The following is a 22,939-nucleotide window of genomic DNA, read 5'->3' on the forward strand; positions in this document are numbered from 1 at the left end:
GTTTGACTGCTGCTCTTCCTTTTTCTTTCGGGATCGAAAGCAGGGTGGTTCTCTGCCGGCGTCTGCTTGGGCTTCGGGCGCCGATCTACAATGGTGAGGGGAGGTGATCGACTGACCGTGGGCTTTTTGAACGGGATGGGGTGGGGAGGGGAGGCTTTGGAGGGAGCCAGGGAGCTGCCTTGGGGAGGACCAAGAGAAAGAGGAGAAGCCGGTCCTCGGGAGTCCCCGCTTGTTATTCGTCGTTTATAATCCGGGCTGGTGGTGGCTTAATCCGGGCTGGTGGTAGCTTCGGACTTCAGTCTCATCCTACGCACCGCTGAGGAGGCTGCAGCTCAGGGGGCCCCAAATTTGGCAACTTTAAGACTTGTGAACTTCAACTTCCAGAATTCTCCAGCCAGCACAGCTGGCTGAAGAATTCTGGGAGTTGAAGTCCACAAGTCTTAAAGTTGCCAAGTTTGGTGGCCTCTGCTGCAGCTGATCTCTATTGATCTCCGACGTCTGGGTAGTCTTGCATTCTGCATTGCATTGTAGTTCACTATTACATCAACAAACGTCATTCTGCATTGCATTGTACTTTCCTGTTAACAACAACTGAGGTCATTTTACAGCACAAGTTGCCTGCTTACTCTCTGGCTAATTCAAAAGCAGAAAAAATTAAAGCAGAATTAGGCAGTCAGGGACTCTTTAGCTGTTGATGAACTATCCTTTCCAGCAACGCCGGCTGCCAGAAACGGGGTACGATGAAGGATAACGGGAGCTGTTCAGTAGATCGCAGACTCCTACATTTTTGACTAGAAATAATCTTTCTTTTTTGTATGTGTGTATCTCTCCTGGGCTGCATTTCATATTTGCAGAATTGTATGCTTTCATGAATTAAAATTCGTGTTTTTAATTGCATAATGCATTACAAAATGGAATATATATATGAGGTACGAAATGCAAAATGATACCGTACACAAATTGGTTAAGAATCTTCAGCCGAATACAGGCAACTGCTATTCGTAAACTAATTAACGCTTGCAATAGCATAAACTATTTTTCACTTATCCAGTGATAGTCAAATGTTTCGTACTGGAATTTCACTTTGAAATATTTTTGCTCCTGTTTGTTTAAAATAGCCAGAATGAAAACTGTGGAAATAAAATGGATGCATAGCTGAGGGTATTTTAACGTGGTTTTTTAAAATAGATTTAAATTTGTTACTTAGAGACTAAATATGAATGGCGATATGTGTGATCGGTATAATTTTAACAGTTTAATTTCTAAACTTTTATCTAATTCACAGCCACAAAACGAATATATAGAGTTACATCGGAAGCGATATGGCTACCGCTTGGATTACCATGAGAAGAAAAGGAAGAAAGAAGGGCGTGAGGCTCATGAGCGTTCAAAGAAAGCCAAGAAAATGATAGGATTAAAAGCTAAACTGTATCATAAACAGCGCCATGCAGAGAAAATACAGATAAAAAAGACGTGAGACAACTTTTATGTTAAAGACTTTGATATAATATTGTATTGCTGTGATCTAGACTTATTAGAATGTATGCTGATTATTTTTGTGTATATCCATTACTCAGACATTAGATACAATGACATTAATAGTTTTTTTAAGGTACTTATTAGGAAATGTGCTTCATGTTACAATTCACAGTAATGTTGCATATTTTGCCTATTAGTAGTATGATTCCATATTATATTGTATCTTTTGAAAAAGCTTTGGAAGCAATTTAAGATCTCTATTACTAAAGCTATTTTCATTTGGCAGTGTTGCTGATTTAATGCTAGATTAATTTTGAAAAAAATATGAAAAGCACCTTGTTGTATCTATCTCTCTAGTATTAAAATGCACGAAAAGAGAAATACCAAACAGAAGAATGAAGACAAAACCCCAGAAGGCGCTGTACCGGCATATTTGCTGGATAGGGAGAGCCAGTCTCGAGCAAAAGTTCTTTCCAACATGATCAAACAAAAACGAAAAGAAAAAGCTGTAAGTCATGCATATGCTTAAATTAATATAATTCGCCAGAAAATTTGCTGTTGCTTTAAAATACTGATTTGCAAAATAATGGTTCTAGTATCCATTCTAGTTTGCACATATGATGGGGAGTTACTGGATTTGTCCAAAAATCTGAGGAAATGTTTTGCTTTGTACTGCACTTTTAAATCTCCAACTTTGAAATATGAATATATCTTTTTAAAACACCTGATTACTTGTATTAAGCAAAATTAAATTGGTATACAGGAAATGGCTAGAAAACAAGGAATTAGCTTTTGCTGGGAGGAAATACTTATGTATTTTCTGTATTGTTCCCCTTCGTGGGAAGAATAACCATTTCTGGCTTTTTCAAAAGTGCAGTACAATATTTAATATAAATTCCTATTGCTCCACTCTCCAGTATAAATGATAGGAATTTTATGTCATTCTGAGTATTGGAAGATTCCTCTGCCTGTTGCAAAACCTATTTGGACACAATTTTCCAGTCTACTAACATTCTTTTGATAGGAAGAAGAAATAACAGTTGTCTATGCAATCAAACCACACTTTACAGATTTCCCACACAGATAAAATCCAACTTGAGTAGTAGTAGATTATTAATTGATAATCCTTTCAAAGAAAATAAAATAGAAGTTCTAATTCCAGAATAAAATAGATAAAAGAAAATACAATAATAAAATATGTGGTAAATGCAATAAATCAGATAAATACATTTTCATGATACCCCAGTCTGTTCAATATATGGTTCTTAGCTGGATTACCCTGACTCTAACCTTAGTATTTCTGCTTACGGTGTATATTTTACAGCCCAGAAGGAAATAGGACAATCTGTGATTCAATTCCCAATGAGCTGTTCTTTAAAGTAGGACTGTTAAATAAACCTGAAAGGGACATACAGTTTATAATCAAACAAACCATTAGCAAAAACCTCAATGTTTGGGACGCTGTCTACACTTCCTCAATGGCTTATGATACAGATACAATCATTATTGTGTCAGACAAACTAGTATGTTACAAAATTATTGAAGCTATGTGTGTCCATATGTCCTTTCCGATCTTTTGCTCCCTAACATTACAAATTATTTTTAGGGGAAATGGGAGGTTCCTGTGCCCAAAGTCCGGGCCCAGGGAGAAACGGAAGTGCTCAAAGTGATTCGCACAGGAAAACGAAAGAAGAAGGCTTGGAAAAGAATGGTTACCAAAGTGTGTTTTGTAGGAGACGGCTTTACCAGAAAACCTCCAAAATACGAGCGCTTCATTCGACCAATGGTAAATACTTTTTTGTAGTAGGTTAATAGTTAATTTGCTTTTTCATGTTCAATCTTCAGTAAAGATGCTCTGCCCATAGCAGCAAAAGAAGCATGATGCGGGTCCCATCAGCCAGGGTGTTCTGGCTGGCGGGGTCCAGGATGGCAGCCTTCTCTGCCATTGCACCTGCTCTTTGGAGCATCTTGCCACCCAGATTGTAGTCAGCTCCAACCTTCCTCATCTTCCACAAGAGCTTAAAGACCTGGCTCTGCCAATTGGTTTAGAGTTTCAATGGAGGGGTTTTACATTGAGATGGTTGATAGATGAAAAATAGATCCCACCTCCCACCCTGCTTATCCTAATCTCTCCATCCTCATCTTTTAGTTAGAGCTGAATATTTGTATTTTTATAGTATTTAATTTATATTGTCTAGAAATTTTCTATAGTTTTATCTTTTTAATATTGTAAGTCAGCCAGAATTACCCTATGATAAAATGGGCAGCCAATATATTTAATAAATAAATAAGTAAAATAAATGAGAAAAACATAATGGTACATTTAGCGATCGTGGAAAAAAAGGGAAAAACTACCTGGAACTGATCACAATTGTAGTCCACCAACCTGTGGGAATCAGTCATGAAAGCTCATATCAATGCCCACATTGCAGCCCTGGTCAAAAGGGCCCAGCAGAGATTATACTACCTGAGACTTCTCAGGAAACAACTGAATGAAAAACTGCTGGTGACTTTCTACTGCTGCGCCATAGAGAGCATTTTAACATACTGCACCTCTGTACGGTTTGCCAATTGCACAGTGGCAGATAGGAAAGCATTTCAAAGGGTTAATGTCATTGCCCAGAGGATCATTGGTTGCCCTCTCCCCACTTTGGAAGAGCTTTATAGCTCCCACTGCCTTAAGAAAGTTCAAAACATTCTCAAAGATCCATCTCATCTTGGGAACCCTTTTTTTGAACTATTACCATCTGGCAGACGGTACAGAATAATAAAAACAAGGGCAAATAGGCTGGATAGTAGTAGCTCTTTTGAATTCTGCTGTATAGTGCAGTGTTGGTGTAGTGTTGGGGTTTCCGGTTCAATGTGTGAAGGGTGAAGGATGCGTGTTTGTGTTTATTTTCATGGTCATGGTCATGATATGCACTGAAGATGGTGGTTGATTTCGTTGTATGAGGTGCAATGACAATAAAGTAAACGAAACTAAATAAACAGCTGTTAACTTTTTGGGGTTTAAAACTAAGCCCATTTATGTGGGATTGGGATTAAAAAATAAATGCATGTGTTAGTTTTAATTCTCTTTTTTTCTATGGTTACTTATGAAGAATTGTATTTATTTTGTTGAATAACAGGGTTTGCGATTTAAGAAAGCCCATGTAACACATCCAGAACTTAAAGCTACATTTTGCCTACCTATTCTTGGTGTAAAAAAGAATCCGTCTTCCCCCCTCTATACTTCTTTGGGAGTAATCACAAGAGGTACAGTAATCGAGGTAAATGTGAGTGAGCTTGGTCTCGTCACCCAAGGGGGAAAAGTTATCTGGGGTAAGTAACCAAATACTTTTATTAATAAGAATGAATAGCAATAGCAATAAGGCTTATATACCACCCCATAGTGCTTTATGGCTTTCTCTGGGCGATCTATAATGTAAACATAATTTGCATATTGTCCCCAACGTCTGGGTCTTTGTTTTACTGACCTCAGAAGGATGAAAGGCTGAGTAAACCTTGAGTTGATCTGAATTGGAAATCGGCGCTATGGGCAGAGTTAGCCTCTGTACTGCATTCTAACCATTGTACCACAAAGGCTCCTATTAATGCTAATGAATAATAATGCTGATGAAAGAAGCATTTAAGCAATTAGATATTATGTCAAAATTGTATGAAATTGCAGGTTTTCAGGATGAAAACTGCAGGATATCTAGTCACCTCTAAATGAGATGGGTGGCACACAAATCTAATAAGTAAATAAGTGTTTCTTGCTTAGCAAGATTTTTAAAAAATCACAATTTGCTTGGATCTTGATATTCAGATGACGTTTGTCTAAATTTGTCCAGCAGCAGTTCAAGTGTATCTTATGGTTTAAAAAATCTCATTAATTTGTTATATTTAATGCTTCCTTCCTGCTCCAGTAATATATTTGATTCCTAGTCAACATCCATATATATTTAGTATGTCTCATATACCAGCACTCTCTCTTGATGTTCTGTTGATTTTTCTCCATTTCATTAGCAAAATTAATAGTCTCCATCTAATCATCATCAGAGGAAATTATGCAGTTCATTCAAAAGTTACCTTATGCAACTTTATTGTAACAAATGTTAATGTTGGTTTGTCCAGTCCCACAGAAGTAACTTTTCAGTTGGGAAAAATAAAGGCCCATTATTCTCTATTCCTCTGACTCGTTAAGTAGTTGTTTTGTCATGATGTATTTAAATGCCAGCTATGGAGGGATGCTTTTTTTAAAAAAGTACTGCGGTAGTAGACTGAGTCGTTAAGAATCTGCCATTATAAATATTGTTTCAATAAAACTTGTTTTCTTTTCAGGAAAATATGCACAAGTAACCAATAATCCAGAAAATGATGGGTGCATTAATGCAGTTCTACTTGTATAGTGACATTTGCCACTATGGATATGGAAGCTTTTTACACACATACGTGTCTCTGCAGACTTCAGATAAAAGAATTTGTTTCAAAACAGCCATTTCTGAAGACAAAGGACTATTGCAGAACTGGCTTTTCTCCAAATATTACCAAAAATAAAATATTATTTCTTGATCAAATTTCTTGATTAGCATCGTAAATAGACTTACAAAAACCCGAACTTATATTAGAAAACAGAGTATCTGTATTCCTTGTTTCTTGCATACAGTAACATTCTTTACTGTCAGTTTTTCCAGTATTAAGAAAGTAGGGTACGTATGGACAAGTAATAGCTGAAACTAACTTTTTGCACCAAATTTCACATACATGGAACACAAGTTGAAATATAAGAATATTCCAACTTAGCAAATATCAAGGAGCATCTTTGTAGTGAGAAAGCATATTCATAGTATATTGCAGGTCATTGGTTTTATTAGAAAATTATCGATACATACAAAATATTCTTAACCTGGGAATGTGTGGGTGACTGAACCTCATTTTACATGTTAAAATATTTTCTGTATTAGCCTAGTGCATACTTTCACTTTCTAAGAGTTTTAATTAAAATGTTTTTTTCTTTGCATATAGCGTTAATGAAATGCTGAAGTTACTATGTTTGCTGCTATCAATGCAGAATCAGAATTCCCACTGAGAGGAAGTGTGGTTAAAATCTTACACTTTCCTCTGTAATCTGGGATTAATGTCAATCCTATTACCATTGCAGAGTTCCCCAAATCTTCAGAATACAAGGAGGGTTGACCTACTCAAGATTGGATAGGTTAGGTAAGATCAAAAGCCTGGAATATTAATAATATAGATTAGTAGTACAATTATTGAACTTCATGTCTACCAGTAATGCTTCTGCAACAAATCTTAACATTCTTTTTCATGTCCAGTATGGATAACAATATATTACATTGTATTAATTTCATTTTGTGATCAAGAGACTAGGATTCACTTTTCTGCTGCTTTTCTGCTTTCCACATATTTCTGATAGTTTATAGAAACAGGGCTTTCAAATCTATTATTCCCAGTGACTACGGGAAGACTTTTGCTGCATATAATATCTCAGTCATTCAAGACTTGGAGCAAAGTTTCTATTGAACTTAAGGGATTGGTTTTCCCAGCTACAAGGTAAACATCACTGATCTCTTGTTCTATTGGCCTACTATGTCTAATTAGGTTCCATCAAGTTGTATTGGGCCATGGGCGTCTGGATAAATGCTCACCCATTCTGACTAGGAAAAAAGGAATTTTTCAAGCTAATAAGTACTATAAGAAAATTACAAATGTAAGTTTAACCAATTAAGGGAGAAACAACATATTAATTTAAGACAGAATTGTATTAAAACATTTTATCAACAATACACAACTCATGAATGAAGGCAAATACATGTGTTCCAGGTTAATGTTGCAGGATCCAATGTGGGTCGGTCACCAGGACTGGAGGTTTTATCTTCCAAGCTTTCGGGCTCATGCTGGAACCCATTTCAAGAAAAGCTCAGAAGACAAATCCTCTGGTTCCAGTGACCAACCCAGATTGGATTCTGCAACAATACAACTCTTCAGATAATTTCTTTAAAAGCGTAGGCTGTAATGATGATGAAAAATTAATGTTCTACTGCTAGTTTACACTGCGTTACAATTTCATGACTAAGTGATGTGAATAAACAAAAATAAACCACAACATTTCTATTGAACTAAAAGGTAAACATTTTATTAAATTTATGTAGAAGAGATTCTACATACTTCATGCAATAGGTACAGTAAAACAGTTCATGAAATCATACTTGAAAATGATAAGGTGCATGAAATGTAAAATACACCTTGACACTGGAAGCAGTAAGAACCTGAATAAATGAGATCCTAGAAAACTATATTGTTAAAAACAAAGTTGAGTTCACATGCTTTCTTTAAATATTTATAAACTAAAAACATGAATACTGCTTTTTAATTTTGTTTTGTATCGTATTTTTTTCACTCCTGCTATTAACTTTTATCAAAAGCTGGTCTATTTTGTTCTTTGCAGATCCAATAATCATTTTCACTTATTTAAGCTAAACAATATAATAATCCTTTTGAAAACGTTCCTTTGTGAAGCTGCACAAAACTGCACATTTTAACTTGGCTTTACAAATGTGTTTTTAACTAATTTCTCAGCATAATTTAAGTGTTTTACTTCAATAACTGCTGCAATGTAAAAAGTTACGAGACGATAATTGATAGGTACCAATAGCACATTGCTGAAGCAAGGTTACCTAATTCCAGTGAGGGGAAAAAAACAAGTTTTAGTTACATGATACATATAAATATTTGCTATCGTAACAAATCAGTATTGTATTTAATTTTTTGAGCCCTTGCTACAGACATCGTTCATTTTTATGAACAATATGTGCTCCAAGAGATTTTTTTGAATAATTTCAATTATTAGGTTGCTTTCTGCAGAATGTTTTTCTTGTGCATACAAGGGAAAATATCCTTCTGGTTTATAGACAAAACAATGAAAAAGTTATCTAGGGTGACCACAAATGTCAAAATTACATATCCTTAATATTTTATAACTGAATATCCTAGAATAGTTAAGCTCAGCTCTCATGTAAGAAGTAACTTTGCAATTAAATGTTATATAGACCAATTTAATTTACAGATGGAGAATAAATTTTTTATTTAAATGTACAAGTCAAATTTATGATTTGGGAAAAACACTGATTTAAAAGACATTTAGTATAGTAAATCACCACCAATCCAGAAGCCATAATAGAAATACACACTTAACCACTTCACAAAATATTGTTTTGTTTTACAGAATGAGAATTATCAAGCCCCTTGCCATGTTTATCTAGGTCAATACATCTAACATTCATACCTATGGTTCCTTTCAAAAATTTATCTAACCTTGTCCATCTCGAAAACTTTAGCACTAAGTAGCAAAAAACCTGACCTAATCTTAAAATGGTCAAAATGTCTTATTTTACCAAAAAAAGGGAGGAGTACAAGATAAAAGCTGCTTTATGTACTTCATAGAGTACTTGGTTCTTTATATCAGAACCAAGATTTCTGAACAAATTCTAATACACAATATACAAAATGTATACTGGTAGAAAAATGTGTATCGTGCTGAAAAGCCAAACAACTTGGCAACTCCATAAACCTCAAAGCCAAAACTTCATGACACTCTTAAAAACAAAACACCTACATCTCTATGCCAAGGAGTTATTTTTTTAAAAAGCAATCAACTGAGTTATTACTGACAAGCCTGAGAGCTTGTACAACCAGAACAGACCAATTCTGAAAATAATAAAATGAACACTTTCACGTTTTTGCAAATGAATATTTATACTAGCATATACTCAAACCGAAGACTGAATATGCTTCAAACCGAAGACTGAATCTGTCCAACTGGTAATACTTAGAAAATGATAACCGTACGTTCTTATGAAGGTCTGATCTATAATTACTCTGAAGGAGTTCACTTTACTATGTATATATTAGGAGCTTTATTCACTCACAAAAAAATCAGAATACTTCAACACAGATTGAAGTTTCAGGTTTAGCTAGGATCATATAATCTTGGGGTTTTTTTTAACATGGGTATATAGTATCCATAGAAAATTTGAAGGGTATTTTAAACTAAGCACAAATAATATCAAGTATTTTATATTTCTGTTTAAAATAGGCTTGTAAATTTACTACAAAATAACAGTAAAAGGATTGGGGGGGGGGGAACTATAATTATATATACTTATCCCTACTAAGCATGAAAAAACATCAAGGTGTGCAATTAACTACTATGGGATGAAGAAAATGCCTGACACTTCACAGATTATGTGTTATTGTACACAAGGGATTACAAATAACCACTTGAGGCAACTTAACAATACAATTGTTAAGGTGGCATCTGTTTGGACCTTCAACATCTCTAAAATAATTTACTGTCCCCACTTTAACTTCTGGTGTCTTTATGATTATTGTTTAGCAAAAGTAGACATTTACTTCCATATCAGTTCGATTCCTTTTATGTAGTGGTTAAACAACAAAATAAGTAACATAAAGTAACTATAAAAACCTGGGAATGATTCCAGTATTTAAATACTTGTGTGTCCTAAAGTGGTTTGTAATTTTGCAGCTTTTTCTGTGAAGAAAGAAACACAATGAAAATGGCAATCATTCCCACTCAGGTTGACTACAATTCTGTTCAGATTAGTTTTCCTTTTTTCTTAGGTGGGCCTTTGTATCCTTTAGCCTTTCTTCGTAAGGTCCGCCTGTCTACTACGGGCACCTCAATTTCTGCTTCTTCTGAACTGCTGTCAGCAGCTCTCTCAGACACTGGCTCAGCTGACTCTTCAGACTGTTCATCCATTTGGTTCTTTTGTACCTCAGAATGTTGTTGGTAAGAGATGTCCTCCAATTCAACCATCATCAGAGCCCCCTGACCCAGAGTAATGGGGGCTTCTGGTGAATCAGATCCGCCCTCTTCACTTTGCTCTTCCAAGGAAGAGGATGTGTTGGGAGACACATTTTCAGAAATGGCATCTTCTGGAGCATCCCCTGCTACTGAGTTTGAAAGACCATTATTAGAATATTCTTTTTCTGTTCCTGAAATAGGATCGGCATTTCCTCTTTTCCTTTGTGTAACCTGCTCCTCTTCTGCAGGCAACTCAGAGTCTGCCAAATTCTCAACCTAAGGAAGAAAGAAAACACCACTGTAAGTCAAATATATAGAGAGCACTACAAAACTCGTAAGAAATGAAATATCATAGATGTTGCTTTTAATCCAAAGAATACTTCTTCACTTCATTCTCACAATGCTTCTGCCATAGATTTCTATTATTAGGCATATTAGCTTAAAGCTAAAATATGTTACCTAAAATGTTCACTTTAAGGCTCGACCAGAGAAAAATCAGGTCAATAGTAAAGATGATGCAAGTCTGAAGTCTCTATATAAAAACCAGCATGGATGAAGAGGCAGAGATGGACAGAAGCAGTCATTTTCAAATGGAATAGTTTAATGTTGGGAAAACTGAAATGCAAACACTGTTTCATTTGTTAAAGCAGAACATTTCCCAAATGAACTTCCATTCAACATACTGCAATGGTTAAAATGAGTACATAAGAAGAAAAGCAGATGAACAAGAAAAGTGAAGAGAGACAAGGAAAACAGTGATAAAGATAATTGGAAGATCACACTGCAATTTAAATAAGAACGTAAAATTCAAAGTATTGGAAGAAAAAGAAAATCCACTGCCTGGTTTTAAAAGCTATTAAATTAGGGGCCAAGTGTAAAATAGTATGAAAACATTGTTTTAACATTCCCTCACCTTATCTGAAATATTGTCATCACTGTCTTCAGTGGATTTTCCTGAAGAATCAAGGATTAGTGGGACAAGTAAAGTTAAAGTTGTTTCTTCTGAACTGTCTGATTGTAACTTTGACTCTCCATCCAGAACTTCATTTGTTGTTGATCCTTCAGTCACTATTGATACCTTGATAGCATTTTCCATTATTTCTCCATTAATTGGCTCCATATCTGTTTCCTAAAAAAAAAAATCACATGAGCACATTGAAGTGATGCATCCATACAGAATCAACCAGAAGAATTCAGACACAACTGGACATTCACACTGTAGTACTGAATAATTACTGTCTTAATGTACTCTCTTATTTCCACTATATCCAAAATGAAAGAGGTGAAAACAATTTCAGGGATGCAGCTCTGTACCTAAGCCCTTTTTGAATCTAAAGATTTTTGTAAAGTCTTCTCAACTATTACTTTCTGTACAGGCAGCCAATGCCAATGTTAAATAAAAGCTATCATACTACTTTATTTCTAATAATGGATAGAAGTAGGTTTATTAATCAATCTGGCTTCTGCCACGACCCAGAGAAAGACTGTATCCTGTGACAGTTAGGAACATCATCCAGGTGAATGAGAGATAACCATAAACTAGAGAAACAGTACAGTATATGACCTATTTCTATGCCAGGAAGAATTATCAGTTTCTCCAACAGTTTGTTGACTTGATCCTAGTTATCACTCATTTTAACTGGGTTCTTACATTTTTGCTCCTAAGGCACTGAAAAAATTAAAAAACAAAAAACAAAACATAATTAGTGAAAATAATTAACTTCAAGTGAAAAACCGTGGCTAAAGAAAAATGGCTTGATTCCTTTTCTAAATTTGGAATGGGGGGAATAAACAGAACTTCTGATGGAGTATATCTTCCGGTTGGATAGCAATCCAGGCAGACTCTTTCCGGTGTACCCAACTGACTCAAACATTTTTAAGTGGGACTCTCCTGCTGATTGGTGTATCTGTGTAGTTACTTGAACGTTAACCACTATTCAAAAAGGATGTCAACAAAGAAAGATCACACTTGGCAAATTTGAGTATTATTATTTGTATCTTTCTTCCAATTTTCTTTGTAAGTTAGTCCCCTCTTCCCCCGCCTCCTCTCCATCCTGTATCTTTATACTCCTAGTTGCTAAACTTTATGGCAAGGAATGTCACTTTTTAAAAATGGTGTGTGGTTTTATGGAAGACAACTGTCATAGAGGCAGGATTAAAAATATTAGTAATAAATAATCTGTACTTTTAAAGATGTACCTCTCTATCATCTTGCTTCTCTGATGGAATACACTGCTGGAGTGTTTCTTGGGCTGATTGTTTTGAATTCTCCACTAACTTTTCCTGCTCACTGTCCATTACTTTTTCTTCCATCTCGTCTATCAATTCTTCTGAATGTTCGGATACATGAGCAATAGGATCCAATCTATGCAACAGGAGAAACAACAAAAATAAATGTAAAACAGCCAATAGCAACTGAATTATACTGAAATGCGCACAACTTGATTTTTAATACTGTATTAAGTTAGATACATTATTTACTGGCAAAGAACAATTGTTGGCACCTTCAGATCTGCTGGGTTATTCAAGCATTATTCAGGAAAAATATTGGGAACAAATTATTTGGAGACCAGGAAATCCAAGAATGCTATTTGTAAAACAACACTGACAATACCTACCTAATACAGATACAGATAATAATACAGATAATCAAGAGTTGGCAGGGACCTTGTAGGTCATCTAATCCAACCCCCCGCCCAAGCGGGAGACCCTACATCATTTCTGACAAATGGCAGTCCAATCTCTTCTTGAAAGTCTCAAGTGATGGCGCTCCCACAACTTCCGAGGGCAAGCTGTTCCATTGGTTGATTGTTCTCACTGTCAGAAAGTTTCTCCTTATTTCCAGGTTAAATCTCTCCTTGTTCAGTTTCCATCCATTATTCTTTGTCTGGCCTACAGGCGCTTTAGAAAATAGCTTGACCCCTTCCTCTCTGTGGCAGCCCCTCAAATATTGGAAGACCGCTATCATGTCTCCCCTGGTCCTTCTCTTTACTAGACTAGCCAAGTCCAGTTTCTGTAACCATTCGTTGTATGTTTTAGCCTCCAGTCCCCTAATCATCCTGGTTGCTCTTCTCTGTACTTTTTCTAGAATCTCAACATCTTTTTTATAATGTGGTGTACAAAACTGGATGCAGTACTCTAGGTGTCGTCTTACTAAGACTTTACAGAGTGGCATTAGTACTTCCCTTGCTCTTGATTGTATCCCTCTGTTAATACAATTTAGGACTGCATTCACTTTTTTGGCTGCTGCTGCACACTGCTGGCTCATATTTAGCTGGTTGTCCACTAAGACTCTAAGACACTAAGATCCCTCTCACAGTTACTGCTATTGAGCCTGGTTTCACCCAGTCTATGTGTACTTTTGTTTTTTCTTGCGTAAGTGTAGGGCTTTACTTTTCTCTACATTGAATTTCATTTTGTTAGATATAGCCCAGTGTTCTAGTCTGTCAAGATCCATCTGATCTTGAGCCTATCTTCTTGGGTGTTAGCTATTCCTGCCAGCTTAGTATCATCTGCAAATTTGGTAAGTTCCCCTTCTATTCCCTCATCTAAGTCGTTAATGAAGATATTGAAGAGTACTGGGCCTAAGGCGGAACCTTGTGGCACCCCACTGCTTACTTCCCTCCATGTAGACTTAGACCCATTAAGGACTACTCGTTGAGTACGGTTTGCCAGCCAGTTGCGAGTCTATCTAGTGGTGGTGCTATCTATTCCACTCTTTTCTAGCTTACTAAGAAGTAGGTTGTGGTCTACTTTGTCGAATGCCTTGCTGAAATCTAAATATATTATGTCCACAGTATTTTACTAATTTAGTCACTGTGTTGAAGAATGAAATAAGATTGGTTTGGCATGATCTGTTCTTAACAAACCCATGCTGACTGCTAGTTATTACTTTACTTGTTTCTAGATGTTGGCAGATGTTTTTTTATTATCTTTTCCAGATAGTGTCTTCTTATTCTCAACTTGGGATGGATTATGACTTACAGTCATCACAAGTGAAATATCTAGTCTAATATTTAAACTCTTTTTGTTTTTCTTCCCAATAGGAACTTTTTGTAACATCTTTCCTGGTGAAGAGTTCTGAAGAACTTTAAAACTTGCAAGACTGCTTTTTACTACTTTGATTGAACTTGACAAAAGGTATCGCCCTGCTACTGATGCTAAGTTTTATGCAGCTTTACATTCATTTGCTGAATTTCACAGTTTAACAATAATAAATATATATTATACAGTGTGCAATGACATACAGTCTTTCTCTATAAATATGTGCAAGGCATATTCAGATATTTTTCATTTGTAATTTTATTGAATCACATACTGTACCTGTTTCCCGATGTTTGAGAAGTATTTACATCTTCAGTTTCAGAAATCCCAGGTTCTTGCATTCTTTTTCCCAATTTTGGACGTTTCAGATGATTGCTTCGTGATCGAGTAGGAATTGGTAAAGCAGTAAGTTCTGGAGAAGGAAAAACCACTTCAAAACCACTTCAAACTTTATATATGAATAATACCAAGATATATGACAAATTCAAAATATATAATTGCTTTAACAATGTGTTACTAATGTCTTGAAGGTATTTTTACCGCACTCTGTAAACACTTAAACATCTGATTTGCCAATTTTGAAGTATTTCAATCCGATGTCTGGAGGCTGTTTGGATCTGGATGGAGTGGAACAAATTTTGATTCAAAACTGATGTGCCTGTTTGGCCCTAAGTGTCAGGGATGTCACATTCCTTGGTCCTGAATAAGACTGCACTTCCCCATGCACAACTTTGGGGTCCTTGCCCATGCACAACTTTGCTAAAAAACAAGTGGCAGCTGTAGCTGGGAGGACCTTTGCACAAGTACAAATTTTACACTAGTTTTTCCCTTTAATTTTTGCTGAAGAAGCAAAAAACACTGAGAAAAAAATATGTTTATTGCAACAACTGGGTGCCTACTTTAGAAGAAAGTATAATGAAAAATGAATTTTTTAAATGGAAATTGAGGAATGTGAGGGAGGAAATTTTAGGGATATGATTTGCTGGCCAGTTTGGAGAAGTTAAGCAGGACCTTTTTCCTGTTACCAGGACTATTTCTATTATTAGGCAAAGTGGCTCTTGGAGAGGGCAAAACTGGGAAAGTCCTTTGTTAAAGGAATGTTTAGGTCATCAGCTGATAAAGGATGGAATGTTGGGATTTCTCTAGCTTGCAATTCTCTGTAAGGACTGCCCTTGGGCTGGGCTGGAGCTGGTGGGAAGACTTCTAGTATAGGTCTAGATGGGATTGCAGTGATTGAGGTTATCCGGGATAAGGAGGTCAACTTGGATCTAATGGGATTAAGCAAAGAAAGGAGTTGGGTTTGACTTTGGTCATATACATGAGCCAAAAAGAGGGTTGTGAAAATATTTACAGACCCCTCACATCCTGGACATAAACTGTTTCAACAACTCCTACCCTCAAAACAACACTATAGAGCACTGCACACCAGAACTAGACACAAGGACAGTTTTTTCCCAAATGCCATCACTCTGCTAAACAAATAATTCCCTCCACACTGTCCACCTATTTACTAAGTCTGCATTACTATTAATCCTCCCATCCTTCCTTTCACCCATCTCCTGCCACTTACGACTGTACGACTGTAATCTTGTTGTTTGTATCCTAACAATTTTTATTGACTGTTTCCTAGTATGAGTTGATTGCTTATTGTACCCTATACCTATTATTAAGTGTTGTACCTTATGATTCTTGACTCTTGATGAATGTATCTTTTCTTTTATGTACACTGAGAGCATACGCAACAAGACAAATTCCTTGTGTGTCCAATCACACTTGGCCAATAAAGAATTCTATTCTATTCAAAAGATTGGGGGGGCAGTTTCTATTTTGTTGATTAGGTTATTATTTTTTCATTATATTTTATGTTTCATTTCCTGTGAATTTGACTGGCTTTATCATTTCTACTAACATTTGTTTCTTAAGTCCACTGCATTTATGTAAAATAAATAAGTTCTTATATTTTTGTTCCATCTTTGAACTGCAAATCTGTGCTACCTGCTAACAGCATTTTATAGAAGACTGATTTTTAAGAAGCGATTTGTGATTTTATCAACTGTATGGTCCTTACTTCATCTACTGGTATGCATGTGACTACCAAAATATATAATTTTACATTTTCTTTTTTCTTATTTTTAACACTGTTGATTTTTAAATTACGTTGTTTTTGTTCCAACCCATCCAAAGGAGGGGGAGTAGTGTTTTTTTCTGGCCACACACTTCAAACGTGTAAGGGTCAAAAGGCGGACTTGCAGACTTGTTTTCATTATCATCATCATCAATGTCCTCCAGAAGACAAGATGCAGGCTGTAATAGTCCTATCACTACTTATACAGGGCTGGAAGAAAGGGAAGAAGCCAGATAATAGAATCTCCCAAGGAGATAGAAGGGCAGTCCAATAACCTATCTATCAACCGTACTATACCAGGAAGGAAGTGTCAGAGAACTCTGGAGTGCAGAGTCAATGAGGCTTCCTTTCATCTCATGCTCAACCAGGCAGTCCAGCTGTCTCCAGCCTTACAGACATGATATGAACCTTACTCTTTGGTTTGAATTTTTCCATCCATATACTGAAGCTTTCTGCAGTTGTAGTATCAAAATAAAGTGTATGTGCGTGTGTTTTGTGTGTGTGTATGTATGTGTGTGTGTTTGTGTGTGTACAATCCCAAACTGAGGGAGACGATAAATGAATATTTTATAAAACACATACACATAATTGAGGGCTCCTCTATTAATAAGTTTCCTTTTGAAGTACCTCCTCTGATCATATGCATTCATGAATAAAGTGAATAACAGAAGAAAAATCTTTTCCCAAAAATATGCATAATGCATTTTTTACCTTCAGAAGTACCTTCATATACATCAAAGCCATCTTTATTTTTATGGACATCAACCTAAAAACAGAAAGACTTAAGTTTATAAATCCATAATATAAAACCAAAATTCTTTAAAGCAAACCATTGCTAATACATTTCTTCCATTCATTCAGTTACATATCCATACTGAGTTTTAGTTTATTAAACAAAGCATCAATATGAAAAGTTAAAATAAATACAGCATTTAAAGGGAAAAGAAAAAGGGAAAAAAGACCAGGAAATTTAACATATATGAGAGAACTGAAGGAGAAATACAAAAAGTTAAAACTATATGCCACCAGAACCCTCATCTGTACAAGCTGAGATAATCTATTAGGAATTGTCACTATAGCTAAATGAGGTTCAATTCCTTTTCCACTATGGTTTTTATAGACTTGAATGTTGGGGAGGATTAAAGTCTTTGATCCCATTTTTACTGCTGCAAATTGAAAAACCACATCTATAAAATTGCAATTTGCTGATGATTTCCAACAGTGTAATTTGGAGAAATGTCATACACTGTTGAAACTGAAGTAAAGTCGGGATATACCTGCAGTTGTCTTCTGCCTTTTTATGCCTGCTTACCACAGTGCTACACAATCTGAGGCCTTCTTTGCAGCCTGTAAAGAGAAGCAGCCTTAAACATGACTGCTTCAAGTCTAATTCCAAATGTATACTTTATTTACTCAAGAATATTATAAACTCTAGGGAGCGGACAAAGCAATGCAAGTTAAACTGGATATTGTAGGAAGTTTCCCATTTTTCCACTTCAGTAAAAACCTTGAGGATTTTGAAAAGGCAAATTTAATAAAATCTTATAAAACACAGAGCAGGTACTAAATAATTCAAAGGAAGCTATTTTATACCTACACTTAAGTGTGTTTCACTGGGGTCAACTGCCTGTTCACGCGATGGGCTGTTATCCGTGGAAGAGTGCAGAAAACGTTCCTCATTCTGGGAAGTGTTAGCTTCTATTTGAAGGGCTTCTTGTTCATAGGGAAAAAAAATTAAAAATGCAACCATTTCAAAATATTATCCCCTAGTATCTGTTAATAATAAAATTCTTTTCTGCCTTTTTCTGTGAACATATTTAAGCTAACTAAAAGAGCAGGCTCGATTTTCTTTTCCGCTACAACCATTACAGAAACCCCCATTTGGTCAACTATACAAAGGTGTACAATAGTCCTTACAGGCACAGAACTCTGAGCCCATCTGGTGGGCCAGAATAGGACACCTCGCTGCGGCCCTCTTGCCACGGGACAACTCTCTACAGGATAACTCACTGCAGGACACCTCATCAAAGGTTCCCGTGGCAAGTAGTCCTATGGTGAGTTAACCACAGCAGGTTATCCTAGACCTAGAAGCTGGGACTTTTTACGGCAGCACAATAATCTTCCATCGACAAATCTGCTCTGGTTCCCTTACCACACACAATATTCCTTCAGTTCCACAACTTGGTTAGCACGGTAGGGTTTTTTTGTTTTTGTTTTGATGTTCTTAAAAAACATTTTTTTCTAGAACCTCAAGAAAACACCCACAAGCCAGTAAAAAAATCTCAGTCTCTATTTTTGTCCAATTGCATTATATGTCAATACCTCCTACCTTTGAGTTTTAAACTTTCTCTCTGCAAAACAGTAGCTATAGGTGTTCTCTGGTGCCAGTGGCCTATGCCTTCAACTTCCCACAGAAGGTCACGATCCCCTGGATACCTTTCGAAGTACTTCTGGCAAGCTGAGCAAGAGAAATATAACTCATTCAGTAAACCATCCAGATTTGTTTTTATTTTATTTTACAAGCTTCCCACTCTCTCCCCCAAAATATGGCAACACTTTTATTTTAGCATTTGCTTTAAAGGGAGCATTAAAAACCTAACTGCATCACAAACAGAAGCACAAGAGCACTCTTCAATTTGTAGAGAACAGGAACATACAGTACACCTATCTTAGTTGTGTAGAACTGCTTTAAAAGCCACAGATAGCTCTTGGACTGCTAAATGTTTGCCTTGTATAATATACCAATGAAAGCAGTGCTGAATCTAAGCAATTCAATATCTAGGATGTTAAAACTCAGGGAATCCTTTTAAAACGTTCTTAAAAGATTACAGGCCTTACCTACATTTCTCAGATATTTGTTTCTTGTGTATATAAGGATGGACTTGAAGTTAAAATAAGCGATAGTAGCAAGAATGCAAAAAAAATGTTCTGATAACTGAAATGCAATATCCATTCAGAATATCAAACTCTAGTCTATTCCTAAATTGCAAACAGTGAACATTTTGAAGTATCTTGCAGGTCTTACCAGTACGCATGAAAGATGTCAGAGGGAAACGCAAACCAAGGGCATCTTCTGTGAAAGAATCCACAAAATCTTCCAGCATCAGAAGCCCAAAATCTTTGCTCTGATGCTTCTTCCTCACAAACATTGTGTCCAGAACAGGAAGCTGGTAGCTCTGAGTAAGAAAGGCACTGCAAATGCTCCCTGCAAACACAACAGTCAATTCTAATTAGTACTTCAGAAGGAGTAATCTTTACATACCAGAGGCATCTTATTTCCCTAAGTTTTCAAATATACATACCAAGGACTTTGGGCAACAATAATAAAACACATAAAATCTATAAAAGCTTTAAACTCTAAAAGACTTATGAAAATACGTTTTTGAACTTTAATAACAATAGTTGGCTCCATAATGTTGGCCATGCAATCAATCACCCTGCTCTAAAGTCCATCACGTTCTTTTATATCTTTTGTCTTTTCCACTGGACCTGTCCTGATTATTGTGCATGTAACTCAAGCAAAATCCAAATTAACAGTTTGTAGGCACAATGAGCCTATTAGTTTTTAGCTGGCTCTTCACATTTTTCAAATTAGAATAAGCTAATAGGTCCAGTTATACGTTATGAAATCATACAGTCTGGGTTTTTTTTTTTAAATCTCCTTTTATACCCAGGAACAAAATCTTAGTCTTCCCTAAACTTTGTCAAGAATCAGGGTGGGTTTATCTTCTTATTGCTACCACAGCTACTCCAGACTAGGCATTATCAAAGTGATGACCTGAATACAGGTGACAATCCTAGATGCAATCAAGGTTGGAAAACTAGGAGCAGGTAGTATGAAAGCAAGTAGTATGGAATTTGATCCTCCTCACGCCTGCAAGTAACAATGGAGCAGGTTAGGCAAAACTGTTCTCTACTAATAGGAATGTACAATTCCAAAAATAAGCAATCTGCCCTCTAACCAGTCTAAAAACTCTGCACGAAATTATTCAAGGAGGTCCAAATATCAGCAACAAAAACAAAAGAATCCCTTGCCCTCTGCTTTTTACCCTCCCCCAAGGTTTGGCAAGTCATGGCAGAAGGGAGGACCATCTGGCCAAATATCAAGTTTCTAAGAGCTGTCAAGGCCATATAATTTGTTGCACTTGGCAACTTATTTCCTTGGAAATTAAGAGAGAGGGAGGGAGGGGAGAGAGAGAGAGAGAGAGAGAACAAGCAATCATTACTAATCCACCAAGGTTCTTTAGACATTCATTACATGGCCTTTTTAAAACTATTGCAATTTTAAACTGAACAAGGGAGGATTGTTTTCTGCTTACAATAAGAAAGAAGAAAAGGAAGTCTGCATTGAGGCCCTCAATTAAAATAGATTAGTTTAAAGTCCATGTGAGAATAGCAATAACGGAACAAAGACACTGGTGATCTGTCCTATCTCTTAGCAATCTGCAAAGACAGGCAAATGAGCCTATAACTTTAAATCAGATTTAATTTTTAAGATGTCAAGAAGTAGCAACTGCATTTAAATCTGGGTTAAGTAGATTTGAGAACTGAGGGGGTAACGCTGGCTTAATCTGTAAGAATTTAATTTACTTTTCTAATTTCCTGTTTTCATTGATTTCCAACTTTGAGTATCTATATTTGGCACTGAGAATGGAAATAAATTTATAAATATAAACTTATATTCTCATAATGTGCATAATGCTACCAGTATATCTCAGTCTGAACCAACATGATTAATCACAGATACAATGCTGAGAAGCTTGACTACTCTGAAGATGTAGAATCATGAATGGGAGCCCAAAACCTATAACAAATGCTGTTATCAATGCACAGCTGCAGTAAAAGCTTGGGTTGGAGCCAATAAAATGAAACTCATCAAGATATGTGTAAATATTTTTTTCTGAACTAAAAAACTTTAAGGATCACCTCTTTCTATCAATTTATTTTGTTATAAAGCCATTCCTTAGGTTCCTAGAACTACAGTATGTGATTTCTATAAAGACAAATTTACTTTTCTGTATTCTACTGGATAGGTAAAAGTGTTCCTTGCCATTTCCAAAATAAAAATGCAAGGAAATTGTGAACATAGACTAGTTCTTTGCAAGTGAAGTTAAAAGATGGGCTTGTTGTTTTTCCTCACATTAAATTACTTTTTCCATTTGAAAGAATAGTCTTACCTGGCAGTTTAATAGAATAAAAACCAATAGCCATTCCTTTCTTCCACAGAATTTTTGCATAATCGTGGCTACCATGGCAAAGGAATGGGACCTCATTTTTCTCAATTTCTTGTTTACGATAAATTATTCTGTTCAGCACATAAAGAACCACTCTCTCCCCAATTGATTTTGCCTACAAAAAACACACATGAATTAGAAAACATAGCCAGAAGTCTCATATAACTAAAATCCATATTTATACTTCCAAAAGAATGAAAGCAGAATGGGGTTTTATTTTTGATTATGGTTTTAACTATTAGTTAATTTGCTTACATTTCTAAAGCACCTGAAACAGTTTAGGAGAAAGTAGATATACATGTCTATTAATAAAATCAAAATGAGGAATGGATAAAATCCCAGTAGGGCAATCCTATATTATGAACTTGATTTAAAGTGGCTCAAAAGTGAGGAAACAGTAACTAGAAAGAAAACCTTATAAATCCTATAATGTTGGGATAAGACTGCTAATACTTCAGTGCTTGGAATTCATTGAAATAAAATAATTTGAGCGAAGTTATCTTGGATTATACAGTAAAACAATAAGAAACCCACAGCTGAACTGCAAATTCCAGCAGCCCTAGCCAGCCTGACCAATTATGAGAGATGCTAGGAATAACAACTGCAGTCATAAATCCTTATTCAAAGCATTGCCCATATTATAAACTACTCATCACTACAATTCAAAATGCTTGACACAACGTAACTGTATAGACAGGCAATTCTATTCCAAGTAAATCAGACTGCACACTTGAATAAGCCAGAAATTTCTTTTATTTATATTAAGCTTTAGATTGCATTATCAAACACTTTACTAGAGGTACAACTTACCCGTAGAAGACCTTCTCTAGAAGGAGATGATGTTCTCAAAATATCATCGATAGTCCACCATTGATCAGCCAGAAACAAGGCAACAGCTCAAAAAGGAAAAGAATTTAAAGTAAGAATGTGTTCAGTGTTTCAATTTTAATTATGCCTAGTAAATATCATTGGTTGTAGAGATATATAATTATTAGTTTTGTTCTTAATTATAATACTAAATGCATGTTTGGTAAATGTGTTTCTTAAAAAGCTGAGATCAGTTCCACTTTAGAAGCAGTCACTTCCAGCTAGGTTATCCCATCATATGTTCATTTTCAAAAGATCTGTGGGTTCTACATGCAAGAGACTTCTTCTGAACAGAATGGAAGCTGAAACATTGTGTTCCACCTCAACTTCTAAATTATCAACTTAAAGAAACTACTTATTTGAATA

The 22,939-nt window shown here is 35.9% G+C and overlaps 2 protein-coding genes across 8 annotated transcripts in view; one reads left to right on the forward strand and one right to left on the reverse strand.

The window, feature by feature from the left end:
• Positions 1–18: 18 nt before the first annotated feature.
• Positions 19–6,038, forward strand: NSA2 (NSA2 ribosome biogenesis factor). The gene is made up of 6 exons (XM_026718042.2): positions 19–93; positions 1,286–1,473; positions 1,837–1,987; positions 3,086–3,265; positions 4,608–4,800; positions 5,803–6,038. The coding sequence occupies exons 1-6, from the start codon at positions 91–93 to the stop codon at positions 5,868–5,870; spliced, it is 783 nt and encodes a 260-aa protein (XP_026573827.1). The 5' UTR covers positions 19–90; the 3' UTR covers positions 5,871–6,038.
• A 1,549-nt stretch (positions 6,039–7,587) lies between these two features.
• The window catches only part of FAM169A (family with sequence similarity 169 member A), a 42,162-nt gene continuing 26,810 nt past the window's right edge, over positions 7,588–22,939 (reverse strand). For 4 of the 7 annotated variants that reach the window (XM_087927178.1, XM_087927180.1, XM_087927179.1 and 1 more), the window contains exons 4-13: positions 22,517–22,602; positions 21,650–21,821; positions 19,498–19,677; positions 18,802–18,930; positions 18,070–18,185; positions 17,184–17,238; positions 14,627–14,759; positions 12,503–12,668; positions 11,217–11,432; positions 7,588–10,579 (exon numbers count right to left, since the gene is read on the reverse strand). In XM_087927178.1, the coding sequence (XP_087783304.1) occupies positions 10,094–10,579; positions 11,217–11,432; positions 12,503–12,668; positions 14,627–14,759; positions 17,184–17,238; positions 18,070–18,185; positions 18,802–18,930; positions 19,498–19,677; positions 21,650–21,821; positions 22,517–22,602 (1,739 nt within the window). In that variant the 3' untranslated portion in view covers positions 7,588–10,093. The remainder of the gene's footprint in view (positions 10,580–11,216; positions 11,433–12,502; positions 12,669–14,626; positions 14,760–17,183; positions 17,239–18,069; positions 18,186–18,801; positions 18,931–19,497; positions 19,678–21,649; positions 21,822–22,516; positions 22,603–22,939) is intronic. The other 3 variants (XM_087927176.1, XM_087927181.1, XM_087927177.1) reach the window with 1 other exon arrangement.

The sequence above is a fragment of the Pseudonaja textilis genome, chromosome 2, assembly GCF_049901715.1.
Source record: "Pseudonaja textilis isolate UNSWEBS1 chromosome 2, rPseTex1.2, whole genome shotgun sequence".
NCBI lineage: Eukaryota > Metazoa > Chordata > Lepidosauria > Squamata > Elapidae > Pseudonaja > Pseudonaja textilis.

What these genes read in the sequence shown, in the direction of transcription:
- NSA2 (XM_026718042.2), top strand. An exon ending in AAAAACGAAAAGAAAAAGCT is followed by an intron (nt 1,988 to 3,085) that starts GTAAGTCATGCA and finishes AATTATTTTTAG; the next exon opens with GGGAAATGGGAGGTTCCTGT. An exon ending in AGGGGGAAAAGTTATCTGGG is followed by an intron (nt 4,801 to 5,802) that starts GTAAGTAACCAA and finishes TTTTCTTTTCAG; the next exon opens with GAAAATATGCACAAGTAACC.